General features: G+C 45.3%; 2 protein-coding genes across 8 annotated transcripts in view; one reads left to right on the plus strand and one right to left on the minus strand.

Moving 5' to 3' along the window:
• Positions 1-624: 624 nt before the first annotated feature.
• EMC3 (ER membrane protein complex subunit 3) lies at positions 625-18,232 on the minus strand. Of its 3 annotated transcripts, none has more exons than XM_077326080.1 (9): positions 18,212-18,232; positions 13,469-13,661; positions 8,272-8,329; positions 6,874-6,967; positions 5,359-5,463; positions 4,541-4,622; positions 4,332-4,411; positions 2,144-2,226; positions 625-1,873 (listed from the first exon to the last, which is right to left on the minus strand). In XM_077326080.1, exons 2-9 carry the CDS (start codon positions 13,621-13,623, stop codon positions 1,745-1,747), a joined length of 786 nt encoding a protein of 261 aa, XP_077182195.1. In that variant the 5' UTR covers positions 13,624-13,661; positions 18,212-18,232; the 3' UTR covers positions 625-1,744. The 3 variants fall into 3 exon arrangements, with proteins under 3 accessions (XP_077182195.1, XP_077182193.1, XP_077182194.1); XM_077326078.1 differs by lacking the exon at positions 18,212-18,232 and adding an exon at positions 16,285-16,453; XM_077326079.1 differs by lacking the exon at positions 18,212-18,232 and adding an exon at positions 16,154-16,313.
• The window catches only part of FANCD2 (FA complementation group D2), a 114,710-nt gene continuing 112,853 nt past the window's right edge, over positions 16,421-18,277 (plus strand). For all 5 annotated transcript variants that reach the window (XM_077326059.1, XM_077326061.1, XM_077326062.1 and 2 more), the window contains exon 1: positions 16,421-16,564. The gene's annotated coding sequence lies outside the window, so the exon portion shown is untranslated. The remainder of the gene's footprint in view (positions 16,565-18,277) is intronic.

Here is an 18,277-nt window from a genome sequence, read left to right on the forward strand (position 1 = left end):
CAATTTCCAGGTTGTTGTCCCCACAGAATCCCTAGGGTGACTTGTAAGGACTATGCTTAAGGGCAACCAGTGCAGGGAAGCCTTCCCACACAAATCCACTCAAAGAGAATAAATGTCACCGTGAGTCAGTGGGAAAGCACATCGCTCACCTAAGAGGTCCAATTACTAAAGCTTCCTTCATAAATCGAATTAGAAATAGGTGGAATTTGAACTGGTTTTATTAGTTTTCTGGAATTAGAAAAATTGCTGGCAACCCTTGGAGGGACATCTGTTTTGTTGTTGCAAGCCTTTTAGTCCATAGTGGCCCTGATACAGCAAAAGGGTACCATTCTTCATAGGTGCTCTGTGCTTTCAGAGATGCAGATAACTCTTGGACAGATTTTCCAGGACCCCACTAAGTCCCACACTATATACTTCAATGTAATATGTTAATTATGCACAACATTTCCCCTTTCTAACTATCAATCCTTGCAAGACAGTTTAAAATGGTTCTCCTCCTTGATACGCATAAAAACAGAACTAAATGGAAGCTAAATGCCATTCTATGAAACGTTTTTCTGCTAAAGTGAAAAAGTGCTAGTTTTTTGTTTGCATCGTTTAACTGTCAACATACCTGACAACTGACATGGCCATTCTTCTTTTATTTGATACAGAACAACAACAACTTTTTATTCAATCAGCTTAGTTCTGGCATTATGTATTGGAAGAATATGTGTTTTTTTGATTTTATGTATGAGTCTCCAAAATGCAATACATACAGCTCACATACAAGCAACTTTAAGTTACATACACTTTGATAATTCAGCTGTTCCTTCCCTTAGGGAGCAATAAGATGTTATGCCCCTTTTCCAAAGACAAAAACAATTTCTTAATAAAAAGAGGATTTTTCTTTTGGCTACTCTATTTGACTAACATTCCTATCACATTCCAAAGTCAAGGAAATCTAAGCCCAAAGGCATCGTGATTTCAGATAAATGACAGTAATAGAAAACAATGCTCAACTTCCAAAATGAGAGGATAGTTCAAACTTTCTCAGAACCAGTCCCTGGGAACTCTTCCATCTAAATTCACGGCTGAGAAGTTCTACAAGGTAGAAAAGGTATTTGGTGTAAGGAGCAATGCTGAGTGAGCCCTTATAATGAAAGACTTCAGGGCTGACTCCTGTATTTAAGAAATTTGTAAGAAAGGCATTTCAGAAATATTAAAGTAAAAGGCTAGGAATGTTTCTAGATTAGCAGTTGGTCCATTCTAATAATATGTTTTTTGTATCCCATTGTACTACGATTATAAATGCCAATTTAATAAATTAGATTGCCAATTAAAGACTGCAATTTATTCTACATGTAAATTAAACAGTTCTGAAGGGAAAAAGTATCCTTCGGTTCTAGATTTTGCATGCATTCAGAGGAGGTAATCCTTCTATGGCAGATAAGAAATGCCTCTTCTAAGAAGGCACCTGCCAGTACTTATGCTCACTTTATATCGTAAAACCCCCCAAACCCAACCAAGTACACATTTCAGCCTTATTATTAAGCCGAGTAAATGGTTCAAAGTTAGTCATTTCTGTTCTAGCCACACCTTCTACTGTCAGTTTCCAAAACACCTGAGCTGTAATAAAAAAGACATCAGAAGAGAAGTAAAACTCTCCTGTAGCTACACAGCTCACAGAAGTTCCGATTGTGTTTATTCTGACCATCATAATACACTGCACATAACTGATTTAACACCAGCTAGCTACACCAGCTCAGAACATGGATGTCTGCAATTCTTCCTTAAACATGCCTTCAAAGCGGAGGTCTTTAGCCATGAGTTCTTCTTCCACATCTTCTAGTGCCCACTGATGGTCAGTCAACTCCAAAGCCTCCCATTCAGTCTGCAATGACAAACAGTTTTGACAAGGCCAGCATAGGTATCCCCAATACCAGCATTCACTTTTGATCGCTGTCTTAAGTCTGTGGTCAGCTTTGATTTAATTTACTCATGATAATTGACACTGCACTAGTCATCAAAACAACCTGAAGTTCTGGAGCTAGAAATGTAAACAAGTATTCAAAAATTCTCTACGACTTCTCACAGGTGTCCCTGTTGTAATATCATAAAACCTGGAGTGCTCACTATAATATTTAGAATGAAAGCCTCCTACCTTGAATGCTTTATTGGTATCTGCAGGCATGGCCATTGCTGCCCCTGTTATCTGCTCCTGCATTACTCTGGACTGATCTGCAGCTGCAAATACATAAAGAGTGGCTCATGTTACTATCTACAAATAGTATTGGGGCTATCAACAGAGAAGATCTTCAGTCAACAACACACTACAATGCTCAACAGACCCACACAAAATTGTTCTGCTATTAGGCAAAATTAGAGAGAAATGATTGAATAAGGGAAGTATTTTGCCACAAATTCCTGGGAGGACAGGATAGGAAAACTAGTCTGAACTCATAATAAACAATATCTTTAACCGTTCCTGCAGAGCGGATTAAATAAAGCCCTAAGGGCTATTGGGGAGGAGTTAGGGCGGTCTCTGTCCGTGATAAAAACTTGCCAGGGCGAATCAGGAGCTGTGAAGCGGCTCCTGATTCGCCCCTACAAGTGCCAATCTAGGGCCAAGGGGCCCATTTGCACGCCTCCCCATGGGCTGCTTGGCCCAGCCTCGCCTGCCACGGGACTCCTTTCCCGACACCCCCCAACACCTTGCTACTACCTTACTAGCCCCCCTCCATCCCCAGGCCCCTTCCCGGCCCATGTCGCCTGCCCGGGAAAGAAACAACCGCTCCGGCACACAGCCACCACCCGCTAACACCCCACCCTCCTCACACCCCTTGCCGCCCCGCTGCTGTTTCCCGAAACACAGACACACACTCCAACACACACTCCACCACCCACCCGCCGCCCGCTAACCCCCCACCCTCCCTAGACCCCTTTCCAACCCGCTGCCGCTTCCCGCAACACCAACACACAATCAAACACACACTCCACCACCCACCCGCCACCAGCTAACCCCCCCACCCTCCCCAGACCTCTTTCCAACCTGCTGCCGCTTCCCACAACACTGACACACAATCAAACACACACTCCACGACCCACCCGCCGCCCACTAATCCCCCCACCCTCCACACAACCCTTCATGAACCGCCACGATGCCCCGACAACCACCCGCCACCTCTTCCCCACCCCCCTCCCTGCACTTCCCAACCCCAGCCCAACTCACGCTTCCCACGGCCGATACCCGCTCCCCACGGCCGATCTCCGCTCCCCGCCACCGCACTGACCTTCCGCTGGTCCTCCTGCTGCCTGCCCCTCTCTTCCCTTCTGTCTCCCGCTGCCGCCAGCCAGCGCGCCCTGCACGCTGGCCGCCATGCCGGAACACTGAGCCAGGCATGCGCCGACTCACGCGCATGCCTGGTTGCTCACGCCGACGCCCCGACGTGGCCCCCCCTACAGCGCGCATGCCCGGACTCTCCAGCATGTGTGCTTCCCATCAACCGCGCCGCCACCCCTTCCAAGCAGCGCCTTCCTCCAGCCTCTGCCAGTACGGTAGGAGGACCACGCCTTATGCCTGCACTCTGCCCATTTTTACAAATGAGCTTTTTTACTAGTAATCTATATAACAGATAGGGAGAGAATACCTGTATCATTGACCTACAGAAGTCTTCCTCAATCTTTGTACTCTGGAGAAACCCCTGAAGCATGCTCTAGGCTTTAAGAAACCTTGGAAGTGATGTCAGCAGGCCACATACCCCTGCCACTACCACCTCGGAAGTCACATCGCCAAAAGTGACATCACCCAGGCACTCCCGCTGGATGTGACACCACGGTCATTGTCCCCGCTCCCCCAATGCTAGTGGGCTGGGAACAGGGCTAGAGCAGGCATCTACCACTTTTGTCACCCCCTACCACCCCGCATCTCCCATGCATCTAAGTCAAAATGATAGTACTTACTTCTCTGGACTCCAGTCACTACCACATGCTACAAGCCTTGGCCAGCAAGAGATTTTATGACTGGGGCCCCTTCCCTTTCCAGGCCCATCATTGGCCATTTTGGGAAGGAAGGGAGGTTTGACACCACAGCCTCATAGGCTCCCTCCCGTCACACAAAAGAAAACATTAATTAACTCCCATCCAATGGGAAAAACCCGTGGCGGTCAAGAAATCCCAGAGGTTCACAAAACCCTTGCTGAGAAAGCCTGATCCAGAAAAACTTGTTCATTTCCTCAAAACCCAGCACTCCTGTGAAGGAGCAGCGAGCATATTCATTATGCAAGATCTGTTGTTTTTTTTCCCCACTTTTTCAAGCTACATTTAAGCTGAGGAAAACAGCAACAGCTTACCATTATCTTGGCCAAGAATGAGGGTATAAATGCTTCGAAGTCCAAACACATTCAGGAAATACCAGGAAGCAGAGCTTACCCTAACAAAACAAAGATATTTGTCTTGTTAAACATATATGTAAAACTGTACAAGTGCCAAATTCCTAACTTTACAATATTATTCTCACTTCTACATTGTTCAAAGTAAGATCAATTTTGCACAGTCTTACCAGGATGCATCCAAAGTAAGCAACTCAATCCCTTGCTGCAGCATTGGTTTAAACCTCAGTGTCAAAGGAAAAGGGACCTTTGCTGCAAGGAAGTGGGGAAAAAAAGTGGTGACAAAATATTATATAGCACCAAAACACATACTAATTTACAGAGGAACATAATCAAGAAGACCCTGCCCCAAGGAATTTAAAACTAACATTTTGACAGTGAGGGAAAGAGGACTATTGGTAAGGTAAACTAGAATTGACAGTGCAAATATATATACAGGCTGGGCTTCAGAGGGAATTCAAGGGTTCGATACAAAAATGGGTCATTGAAGAAACAGGAGTAGTGCCATACATGCGTTCCAGAAATAAAGGGTGGCAACTATTTATTCTGGAAATAGGAGAGACATTGCCAGTGCTGAGATTAGTCAAAAGACATCATATATTCTGAGCAATGAGATAACTTTTTATCCATAAAGGATGGATGACTAGGATGTGACAAGAGAAGGAATTTGGAGAGGGATCCAGTTAACTGATAATTAATCGCAGGATGCAGAACATGCACACCTAAAGCAATAATTACTTTCTGTAGTATGAGAACCCAGGCTCAACTGCCTAGGAGTTCCACAGTGACAGCTTTGCTACCGAATGCCAGTGCAAGGCAAGTCATCATTTCTATTTTACAGATCAGAAAGTGAAGGTGAGAAATACTGACTTGCTCAAAATTGACATCTGTCAGCTTTATGCTATGCCTCTGCAAAGATGCAGCAGGGCACCAACGAAATGCAAGATCTTCAGACCATACAAGGTAAGATTCTTAGAGGGACACTTACTTGTAACAAAACCTGAGAAGGTCATGTTAATCCAACCACCAATTAAGATCATTGGCAGCACATTAGTTACATTTCCTTTCATCATATCGGTCAACATGGTAGGATCTGGAAGAAAAGCAGTTCTGTTAAACGCTTGGTGGGCACCACTGCAAAAGTCAGGCCTCCATTTTTCGTAGCTCATGGTGAATGTCAAGGGGCCCTACATAGCGGATTTAATTCCCCCTCAACAGATCTCAGGGGTTTTCTCAGTGATGTTTCACATCAAAAATACAAAGGGCCCAAACCCATTTTTATCAAATATTTAAAGCCAATTATTTATTCTTAGAATCAGAATGTCTTCTTTTCATTTTTCATATATGCTAGCCAGTTGTCAAAACTGATGGCACAAAACCAAACTAATCTATTTTATTACTGTTTCACAGCTCATACACCTGATTATCTCCAGCTCCAGAAAGGTGCACTTGGCCTCGACCAGACATGACAATGATCATCCCTGGCCCTAGAGAGGTGTGCCTGGCTTTGGCCGGAACCAGGGCCTTTTTTGCCCTGGCTCCAGCCTGGTGGAATGATTTGCCAGCAGAAGTGTGATCCCTCACAGAGCTTCCTAAGTTTCAGAGGGCTTGCTGGACATCACTCTTCCACCAGGCATTTAATTGAGGCCAAGGACCACTATCAAGGTGGGCCCCTATCCAGATCCCTACTATCCTCCATTTGTGCCTGGCTGACTATCTATAACCATCTTATCCCCAGGCACACAGGGAGAACAGTAGTGATGGCCTTCACTCCAGCAGCTGCACTGGTTACCAGTTAAAGACCGGATCAGGCTTAAGGCTCTGGTAATCACCTTCAAGGCCATGTGCAATCTGGACCCTGACTACCTGAGGGGCCACCTCTCCATCTATGCCCCCCAAAGAGCGTTATGCTCTATGGGCACCAGCAAGCTGGTGATCCCTGGCCCCAGGGAGGCTCATCTGGCCTTGACTAAGGTCAGGGCTTTCTCCATCCTGGCTCCCACCTGGTGGAATGAGCTCCCAGAAGAGATCAGGGCCCTACTTTCAGTTGAGGCCAATGAAGCAATTCCACCAACCAGAGCCTGGAGACTCTTCCCACTACCACCTAGGATCTCGCAGACCAGGAGTGCCAAGCCACAGCGCTGAGATAACGTCAGAGAGCAAACTGTGAAGTCAGGATGTTATAGTTAAATGTTGAATATTTTATTATTAGAAGTTCTACTGCCCGAGATATTATGTCCCTAATTATTGTACGTTCCCATTGATGATGTTCCTTGTATTGCACAGCGAATTCCAATGTAAAGCGCCCTAAGCTGCAGGGAAGAGCAGCATATAAATGTAATAAAATAAATAATAAACATAAATGTATTGTATTTGTTTTAACTTATTGTACAAGGAAAGAGGTGAGTGATTGATAAATAAATAAGCAAGCAAACAAACAAGCAAGCAAATAAAGTGCCTCATAAAGGGACTAATTCTCTTTTTCCTGTGACTACAGACATACCTGTCATTGGGGAGGGAGGCACTACCTTCCTTTTAGTTTTCTTAAAGAACCCATCCTCAGGATTATTGAAGAAATACTTCCGTGTTAGAAAGGACTGTAAAGAAAAGTAAAATTTTAATGACAAAACATTTGCAAAGGCCCTCAAAGTTATTGCTTGTGCCACAATTTTTACCACTTGCAATTTAAACTGAACTCCTTGCATTCCCACAGGATGGTAGATTTAATTATCTAATCCTGAATCCAGAGTTAAAAGTCCATTTCTGTTCCCATCACCTCTACAAGTCACATTATCTCTAGTTTGCTTATGACATCATTACACAGAGATATGTTTATATACAGGATCTAGCAAACCAGTAACATTAATACTATCATACAAGTAGAAACTATAGGAATATTAACCACACTTCGCAAACCATTTCCAATATTCTTTATAGATAATAACTGAGCTACAAGAACTCAAGATTTTCTTAAGTCCAATAGCAATATAAGTAGGCAAATTTCAAACTCCATAATTTCAATGGAGTTTACATCCATTGTTCTTGTCTGCACTTCAAGGCACCACAGTGTAATCAGCAAAAAAAATAAAAACAAAAAAACAAGAGAGAGAGAGAGAGAGAGAGAGAGAGACCCAGATGCATTACCCATTTTAGCTCACAAGGGATCAGACACAAGTACCCCATTGCTTTGGAAGTACTTCCTTACTGCTCATGAGAATACCGATGTTTAAGCTTGCTGAATAACTATGAAAATTAAATCTTCAACCATTGAAACAAGTTGTTGTTGTTATTATATTTATTTATTTGTTTATTTATTTATTAGATTTGTTACTCACTTCTCCCTGGAGGCTCAAGGTGAGGTACAACATATAAAAACCCCAATAAAACCATACAGTAAAATCCATAAAAGAACATACAATATATTAAATGCTATAAAACTGTAAAACAGACGCAGCAAGAAAATCCAGTCATTATCTCCACTACCCCAAAATAAGTCGATTCTAGAGGGGGGATGGGAGTCAGAGGTTGCTGATTGCACTTTGCTATTGCTGCTGTAAGGGGGCCCCAAACTTCCTTGTGGCCCAGCCTCATCCAACGACCTGGCGGAAGAGCTCTGTTTTACAGGCCCTATGGAACGCTGGAAGTTCCCGCAAGGTTGGGGCCAGGACCGAAAAGGCCCTGGCCCTGGTAGAGGCCAGGCACGCTTCTCTGGGGCTGGGAATGACCAATAAATTTGTACCCGCAGAGCGTAAGGCCTTAAAGGTCAAAACCAAAACCTTGAACCGGATTCAGAAAATAACCGGCAACCAGTGCAGCTGCCTCAGCACGGGCTGGATATGGGCCCTCTTCCTTTAATCTTGTAGTGTTTGAAAATGTACTGTTCACAAACATGAAAACATACCTGCTTTGGAATGTACTTCCCATTTTCTCTGAGAACTCTGCTTCGAATAAGAACTTGGCTGGAAGAAAAAGCCATGATCAGACATATGAAATATGAACAGAGAAAGTAGGCAGATGCCTCCCATGCTGGATTTCAAAATGGTAACACAACAAATGTTATTCCTTGCTACTGACAGCTGTTTCATTTATTTTTATATTGTGTGTGTAACACATTAGCACCCTTGAATGAACGGGTATTCCTAATTCATACATTGCATTTTTGCCATACCAATATTATCTCCATGCGGGAAAATGTAATAACAGTGAAATAACAAAATAGGAATTTCTCACTGTAGCAATAGAACAACTGGTGATTGGGGAGAAGGGAACTAACTTTTTGGATAAACAGCAGGCATATACAAACATAAATGAATGCACGCACTTATTAGTTTCAGGTGAGCATTCATCTTGGTCTGCGCTAGGAGAACAAGATTAGAGTCCAGTAGCATCTTAAAAACCAAGGACATTTCTGCACATTGCTAAAAATAGCATTACGCCAGTTGAGTGGCGTAACGCTAAATAAAATAACGCCTTCTGTACCCTCCACACCTTTTTTGCTGTCTTGCTCTTCTCTGCTACCATTTCGTGCTTCTCCCCCCCCCCCCACACACACACAAGTGCTGCTGGAAATGGCGGAAGAGAGAAAGCAACATGACTTATATGTCACTCAAGCCAGGCAGCCATTCCCCTTTCTCCATGATTTAAAGGTCCATCAATGCCTGCTAATATTTTTCTTAAATGCATAAATTTGAACAGTTGATTGCCCCAAGTTAAATGCACTTACTTACTTACTTTCTTACTTATTTAGATTTCTATACCGCCCATTTCTTTGCAGCTCTGGGGCGGTTTACACTGTATATTATATAACTTACATGGAACATTATACAGACTATAACATCAAAACAACTTTAAATAAAACATTAAAAGATTACATAAAAAGATTACAAAACCACATTTATAATATAAATAACAATTAACAGTAACTTTGGGAGAGTCATGGGCGGGCCTCTGGGGGGACCAGCAGGTGTTCTAAGTCGGTCGGCCTCAAACGAATGCCTGGTGGAGGAGATCCCTTTTGCAGGCCCTGCGGAACTGTGGAAGTTCGGGCAAGGCTCTGATCTCCTCAGGGAGCTTGTTCCACAAGGTGGGGGCCAGGACCGAGAAGGCTCTGGCCCTTGTTGAGGACCGACGCGCTTCTCTGGGGCCAGGGATCTGCAGCCAGCTGGAAGTGGCAGAGCGTAAGACTCTTTTGGGGGTATAGGCAGGGAGGCGGTCTCTCAGATACACTGGGCCCAAACCGCATATGGCCTTAAAGGTGATTACCAGAACCTTAAGCTTAATTCGGAATTCAAATGGGAGCCAGCCAAGTTGTTGGAGTGCTGGCCGGATATGAGATCTCCATGATGTCTTGGTGAGAATCCTGGCCACAGCATTCTGCACCAGTTGTAGTTTCCGGATCAAGGATGAGGGTAGGCCTGCGTAGAGCGAGTTGCAGAAGTCCAGTCTAGAGGTGACCGTCGCATGGATCACTGTGGCTAGGTGTTCTGGGTCCAGGTAGGGCGCTAGTAGCTTGGCTTGGCAGAGGTGGTAGAATGCCAGCCGCGCTACCTTTATAGTGAGAAAGTGTTGACTTTCTCACTAACATTAGTGGCTGCACATGTAAGGTTTTTTCTTCCACACCCCATCCCACCCCGCTGATCTGTGCACCTGCATGAGTGACACTGCTGATGCCTACTCCCCAGCGCAAGCATACAAACACAGACATGCTGCCATGAGGGCTCCTTGCTGCAGCCGCTGCCTCTCCCTGCATGTGCGTGCGCATGTGCACACGCGCACCCCCCCCAGTGAGGGCTTGCTGCTGCTGCCTCCCTTCCTCTCCCTTGCACGCACACACACGCATTCCCCCACATTCCGTGGAGTTCCCTTGCTGAGGGTGGCCGGAGTGCCTGCCTGAGGGCCCCTCTCACTGGCTGGCTGGCTCTTTCCGTGGGTTTGCAGGTCCTTGCCCTACCCCCCCCCCCCAGGCACCTATTGGCTCTCCGCCTTCTCCAAGAGAGGGACAGAGGCAGGAGCGAGCTCCCAGCTCCCCCATATGATCTTCAAAGGAGGCTTCTTCAAAGGAGATAAGGGGGGGCAGGACGGGAGAAGAACTTTCTCTGTGGAGCAGGGAAAGAGCAGGAGCTTTAGAAAGGCATGCTTTGTGCTGCATTTAGAAAAAATTATTTCTGCCATCGCCCGCATGATTGTTCACCTATTCATTGCTCCAAGATGTCCTGCCCCTGGGAGAAGGGGATGGGAATGAGGGTGGGACGAGGCAGGGGCCTTTTGCGCATTTCAGCCTTTCGCTATTTTTAAAGGGTGCAGAAATCCCCCAACATTTCCAGGTTATAAACTTCTGAGAGTCAAAGCTCCCTTCACATCTGAAAAAGAAAAGTTTGACTCATGAAAACATATACCCTGGAAATCTTGTTGGTCTCTAAGAGTCTACTAGACTCATGTGCTGGGAGAAAACACAGTATGAGTGCATGAATTTTCCTGCAGACTGAAAAATCATTACGTGCTTACAAAAAAGGCAGGACATAGATATAATTTAAAATGTCAGCAACCACAATAGCTCAGCAATCTTTATTTCCCCCCTGATCTTACAATAAAACTCTCTCAGTACAAACCTTTCAAGGAAAGCTATCTTTCCCCAAATTTCCTTAATAACAAACTTTTTAAATAACAAACTGTTTTTAGAACATTTCCCAAAAATATTAATAAAAACAGGAGCACAGAAATTAATAATTAAAAATTTGCTATCTGGAAGGGCCTGTCTGATGACTTCTGGAATTCCATAAATTATGTAAAACTGAATTATTCAAGAGGGCATTTTCATACAGTTAATATGTAAATAATGGAATGGTTCAGAACAGTGCTTTAATAAAGAGAAAGGAGGTGTAGACCGGGGGTCATGAACCCCCGGTGTGCAGCCCGGTGCCGGTCCACGAAGGCTATGGTACCGGGCCACCAGCAGCCACGCCTACCTCCCCCCCCCACAGCGAGAAGGAAGAGAAAAGGCAGGCACGGCCGCCAGCGACGCAAACGCACACTGTTCCTGCACATGCGCGTTTGCGCCCCTGGTGGCAAAAAACGCACATGCGTGGCAACAGCACGCATGCGTGTTAGCGCCACCTGGTGGCAAAAGCACACATGTGCCGCAACTGCGCGTGCGCGTTTGCATGCAGCTGCTGCGCGTGTGCATGGCCCCCGGGCCGTCGGCTCTCCCCCCCGGAGGCAGTCCCTGACCTCAGAAACGTTGGGGACCGCTGGTGTTGACTATACATGTACAGAATATACTATCTGCTGTTGTATGAATTCTCTTGCTATGTAACTTGTGCACTGTTCCAGTCACCATGTTAAGATATGATAAATATTTATTGTATATGGCCAAAGGCCTTCACAAAGCAAATTTTGGACAACAAAATACAAAACTAAAACAGTATTTCTTTGGTTAATACATGAGAACAGTAACAATAAACCAATATGTCAATATAAGATAAATAAAATTAATATATATTGTATATACTTGTAAAAATGCTTTAGATCAGTTATTCCTTGCAGCCAGAGCAAAAAGTGCTATCCGATACAAAACATAGGAATCAGTATCTGATAACACAGTGGACCTCAACCCGCGGCCTGCGGCCCGGTGCCGGGCCACGAAGGCCTTGGCGCCAGGCCGTGAAGGCCTTGGCGCCGGGCCGCGGCTCCTTCTTCCCTCCTCCCCCGAAGCAAGAAGCTCGCCAGGCCGCGAGCAATTCGGTCGCCAAAGCGGCCAATTAGCTCGCGGCCCGACAAGCTTCTTGTTTCGGGAGGGGGGGGGAAGAGAAGCTTGCTGAGCCGCAAGATAAGCGGCCGATTTGCTGGCGGCCCGGAGGGGCCGGGAGGGCGAGCTGCGGCCGCTGGCATGGCGGCGGCGCAAACGCGCGTGCTCGGACTGCCGCGCACACACGTTTGTGCCCCTGCCGGATGCAAACGCGCATGTGCGGCAGTCCGCGCACGGGCGTTTGTGCTGGGGCTGTCTTGCGTGTGCGGGCCCCCGGGCCGCCCTCTCCCCCCACTCCGGAGCAGCGGTCCGTGGCAGCCGAAAGGTTGTGGACCGCTGTGATAACAGATAGGTGATTTTGTCAGAATTAGAAGTGTAATGGAACCTACTGAGGGAGTGTCAAAGTTATTGCTAAAATACTGTTTTAGTTTGTATGTTATTGTTATTGTTATATTGTTATATTGTTATATTGATTTTGAGAGTGTTCTGTGTAAATATTTCAAAATGTTTTATGTAAACTGCTCAGAGCCGTAGGGAAGGACGGCATAAAAATCTAAATAAATAAATAAATAAATATAAATAAATTGAGTATTATCTTGGCCAGGAGTTTGTCCCTGGGTTTGAAATACAAGAGGCAGGCCAAGACATCATGGGGAAGGTCTTCCGCAGTTAGATTGCGACATATACAATGGTACTGAACCATGAGTGTTTGTGAATAGTGACTAGAAAGCCTGGTTGATTACATTGTTTTAAATCATAAAGGTGTTAGTGCCATTCTAAGATTGTGTGCTGATATGTTTACTAAATACAGTGCTCTAAACTATAATATTATACACGTTATAGACTGTTTCATGTACTGTTCTTATGTTCCAGTTTGGTGTAGTGGTTAGGAGTGTGGACTTCTAATCTGGCATGCCAGGTTCGATTCTGCGCTCCCCCCACATGCAACCAGCTGGGTGACCTTGGGCTCGCCACGGCACTGATAAAACTGTTCTGACCGGGCAGTGATATCAGCGCTCTCTCAGCCTCACCCACCCCACAGGGTGTGTGTTGTGGGGAGAAGAATGGGAAGACTGTAAGCCGCTTTGAGCCTCCTTCGAGTAGAGAAAAGCGGCATATAAGAACCAACTCTTCTTCTTCATCTTCTTCTTCTTCTGTAAACCGCCCTGAGCCTCCGGGGAGGGCGGCATATAAATGAATGAATGAATGAATGAATGAATGAATGAATGAATGAATGAATGAATGAATAAATAAATAAATAATGAATGAATATTATAGCTATCACCCCTGTTTGTATGAGCAGCATTATCAGGAGAGTCACCAGACAACGATAACAGTTGCAAGTTTTTCTTACCTATCGGACACTTGCTCTTGCGTGAGCTTTTTGTCACTCTGCAGCAGGATGGACACATAGTGGCGAATCATCCCCACAAAGAAGGTGATGAAAACTATGGGAAGCACCACCCATAGTCGGATATTGGAATCCAATAACAGCTCCGGCTCACTCATGGTTTAAATATAATTCTGATCATGCACTTCAATCCAATCTTTAATATCAAGAGAAAGACAAATTATGATGTAAATATTCACCAGGCCAACAAAAACAAGTTTAATTGCTTTACACTATCCCAAGATACCCAGTCAGCTAGTGTATTGCCAACTAGGTGCTCCTTATTTCAAGGGATGTTTTCAGGGCAAACTGCTAAAGCTCCTCAGAATATGATGACCTTCCAAATTCCTTAGCACTAAACACTTGACAGTCATAAGAGTCATTCTGGAAGGGAAGAATGAACCAAGGAATTGGAACATCTCTTGTTTTGAATGGAGTTTCTCTCCCCTTAAAGGACCAGGTTCCTATCTTGGGAGTGTTGCTGGACATGGGCCAACCGCTGTTTATTCAGCAGATGGATGAGGCTCAATGAGTAGTGGCTAAAAGTACTGTAATGTTTGCTGATATTTCCTGTGGTTCTTTGTCGCTTTTTATTTTAGGCACTGGTAAACTAGGACTGCACAAGATGTTTTTGGTAGTAATGCTGGACAGAGATATTCAACAGAGGAAAATTCAAACACTCATCACCACTTTATTTATACAGAACAAGGAGAAAGTGTATAGTTTCAACTGATACCTTAGTTTGGCGATCCCCAACCTGTGGGCCGCGGACCACATGTGGTCCTTCAACTAATTGGAGGTGGGCCCCGAAGGACGCCTTCTCCCCCCCCCGGCCCTTTACTTCATCCCCCCCCCCAGCCCTTTATAACACACTTCATTGTTGTGGTGTGTCTGTATCTTATTTTGAAGGGATGTTTAAACATTACCATAGCGATCAGAGAGCGTTAGGGCAGTGGTTGAGAATAGAGGAGTAAACTACCCCCCCCCACCGGGCCTCAGTAAAAGGCGTTGAGTGGTCCCCGGTGAGTGGTCCCCGGCGTTGAGTGGTCCCCGGTGATAAAAAGGTTGGGGACCACTGTAGTTGATATAAATGAAAGTCTTTATAATTGAGAATATTAGGCAGATGTTATCATGTTATTCCCACTGCTGTAAGCCTTCCCCCTCTCAGGGATCATAATCCCTCCCCCAGCAACTACCTACTGCCCATCCTGGTAGTTTAGAATCCTCTTCCTCTGTCTCACATCTCCCCCTCTGCTTTGTAAATAGCAATCCGTTTCCTCAGGCTATACCTTTTGGAATCATTATAGATACTTTTCACAAATTTTGACAGTGAGTGAGCTGTGGCCCTTCCTTGCCAAGAAAAATCTTGCTATGTGGTAGAAGGCTGGTAATATTTAGATTAGATTACTGTATGTTCTTCTATAATGGACTGCCCTGAATACTGTCCAGAAATTTAGTACAGAATGTTGACTGGAACATGTCATAGGGACTATGTCACTGCAGCCTTGTCCCATCTACACCAGATCCCAATTTGCTTTGGAGCTCAAATTAAGGTGCTGGTGTAGCCTTTTAAATTCTATATGGCTTAAGTCCAGCATATTTGAAGGACTGCCTTCTCCGGTATGAACCTACACTTACACTCCAGTGGCTCTGCTTCAAGCATATCTGCTATCTGAGGTAGATGGTTGGCAACCCAAGAAAGGGCTGTCTTGGTCAGGTCACTGAAACTTTGGAACGACCATCCCCTTCCTGGGGAAATTTGTCTGGATCCCACCAAATGAAACCTTTTTTGTTCAGCATAACAACTCTTATTAGCCCTTCTTTGTTGTGCCATGTGCTTATGTCTTTTATTAAATTATTTAAATCAGTGGTCCCCAACCTTTTTATCACCGGGGACCAGTCAACACTTGACAATTTTACTGAGACCTGGGAACAATTTTACTGTAGCTCAGGGATGCCGACGCCACCTGAGCCACTGTTCTACTTGCTTTCCTGCCGGCGCCCCTGACTTCCCACTGTCCGCAGGGGGACGCTGCCAGCAGCAGCTGCACAATGCCACGCCGTGGGGGAGTCCCAGCCATGGTGGCCACTGGAGAGCACCAAAGGTGGCAGAGTGGCAGGGCAGCCTCCGACGCAGCAGCTGGGGAGGAGGATGAGGAGGAGCCGCGACCCGGTACCAGTCCCCGGACGGGGGGTTGAGGACCACTAATTTAAATAATTTATATATACTTTATTTTAAATCCTGCTTTAAATGTTCTGATGTTTGCTGGCGGGGGGGGGGGCTGTATTTAGATTGAAATGCTTTAAATAAGTAAAATATGAGAATTCCAGCATAGCAGCAATGTTAGTGCACTGTATTATTATGAAAGGGAAAAAGGATTTATGAAACTCTTAAACGTGTATTCTCCTCTTATTCTTAGCCTAGAGAAGATGATGCAGAACCGGGGAGTGGGGGGGGGGAAGGTAATTATTACCCTTAATAACAACACAAGAACCGAAACCACGGCAGGGCTTCCTTTGAACGACAGCTCAGCCCCAGAACCTATTTGTAACGCCAGGGCTCAGCTGCTGGACACATGAAACAATATTCGCAGGCAGGTTCCCTGAATTTAAACGCCTTGCCCGTGCCGCCTGCTGGCCTTCACGTACCGGAATTGCGGGACTCGCCGGCCTGAGCCTCGGCGCTTCTCCCCCGAAGGGTTCAGCACCAAACCGCGTCCGCCTCTGCCTCCCCCGGGGGTGGCAGGCAGGGACGCACAAGGCCGCTCGCCCCTCCTTACCTCAGCCCTCCGGCCCGGCCTGGTTCCCCTTCACCTTCCGGGAGTGGCAAGCGACGCCTTGGCGAAGCCTGATGATGTCATCGCGACGCGCCCTCCGTTGGCGCTTGGCGGGATCGTTTGAGAGGAGGAGGAGGAGGAGGAGGAGGAGGGCGCCCTTCGCTGCCCGCTGACTGCCGAGAGGGACGGGGGCGTCCGCAACCCCTGGGGAGAGGCCCTTCCTGGCGCTTGCTCGGGCGTCGCTCCAGCGGCAAGGGCTGGGCGCCTATTCAGGAGCACCGGGGTGAGCGGCTGTCCGCCAAGTCCCGCTCGTAGAAGGACATGCCCCGTCAGCTCAAGGGACGCTCACTTCCAAGCAAAGGCTTAGCTGCATCTGCTACAGTGACCCTGCAGTCATGTGGAGAGTTGTTTATGATTAAATTCTTTTTAAAAAACGAGGACTGATCCTAGCCAAGCCTGCATAGGGTTGGGGGGGGGGGAGGAGCTCTGTGGCTTCTTAAAAATGGACGCGTTATAGCATCAAGCTTTATCATAGCACAGAGAGCTCTCTTGTGAAAGCTTGTTAATTTGACTGCAGTAGACCCACATAACTCATCTTTATAGAACTGGTTTTGCATAGTCAGTTTTCAAATGTTTTGTTTAGAAATGTGTTTATTTGGGACAGGCACTCTATACGTTCTGTAACTTCAAATGTGGCTAAAAGAAGAGCTACATCCCATTTATATCAGTAAGAGGCTTTCACAAATTCATTGTTCCTTTGGGAGAGAAACTTCCATTTGTGAGACTGAGTAGAGAGGGGGGGGGGGAAAACACTGCATCAAGTAAAATTTGTGGAAAATACTTTAGTTTCATTAATTGCCTTGCTGCCCTATATAATACATTGGAGTTCTCATTGAATTGTGTAATTGTTCTTAACACTGATCAGTACAATGCAAGATATTTGCATATCTACGTATATTGCCAAATTTAACTGTCAGGATTTCCTATCAAGGAACTTGGAAGAGTGTTTCCATAATATGTATTCTTTTTAAAAAGTTCTGTTTCAGATTCCTGAGTGGTTCCATAACCTTAATCCTATTGTATTGCTTACTGGTTGTCCTGTCCTGTTGACTGTGTAATCCACCTTGAGTCCAAGTGTGGTCTATATATAACATACATTTTTAAAAATAAAGGATTAGGGAATTGTTTATCTTTAAAACAGCACATTTCCCAGGTTTCTATGGGGTAATCCATGGTAATGAAACTAGCTCCTAATTATACTGCAGAGGTTTCACAAGGATTGTTTGTAATACTGAGGAAAACTTGCTAGGCAGCTTTCTAGAGCTTGAATAAATGGTAAGTATGCTAAACTCATTATACTTGTGAAGATTTGGGATTATCAGTCCAGTTTCCTGCATTAGGGCATAATTTACTAGGCCAAAACTTTTCCTAGAAACTCTCTATTTGTTTTTTCACAATTGTACTCTGGCAACCAGCATGTTTGTATAGATATATTCATCTTAAATTAATTATACATGTCTAAAATAAGATGCTGCTGTACTGCTTGTAGTTTATAACTACAGTATTTGCTGGCGTATAAGACTACTTTTCCCCCCTGAAAAACATGCGTCCAAGTGGGGGGGTCGTCCTATACGCCAGGTGCACTTCAAGTTGGGATAGACATAGCTGCCCATAGTGGCCCATAGTACTGTAATGTAATGTAACAAACTCTATATTTTGAGTGGAAATGTTGGGGGGGGTCATCTTATACGCCCAGTCGTCTTATATGCCGGCAAATATGGTAATATAAATAGCCTGCTGAAGTGAATTGTCTGCTTCACCACCTGTGGCAGGCTCTTATGCTATTCTCATATATTCACTTTTTAAAATGTCATGGTTCAAACAGGACAAGTTGCTTTTACTGGAACAGTGTTTTATATTCATCACTTACCTTCTGACACATTATTCACAAAGTCTGAAATTAAACAAATGCTAATCTTCATGCTGTTTCTCTCTT

Source organism: Paroedura picta, chromosome 3 (assembly GCF_049243985.1).
Source record: "Paroedura picta isolate Pp20150507F chromosome 3, Ppicta_v3.0, whole genome shotgun sequence".
NCBI classification, from domain to species: domain Eukaryota; kingdom Metazoa; phylum Chordata; class Lepidosauria; order Squamata; family Gekkonidae; genus Paroedura; species Paroedura picta.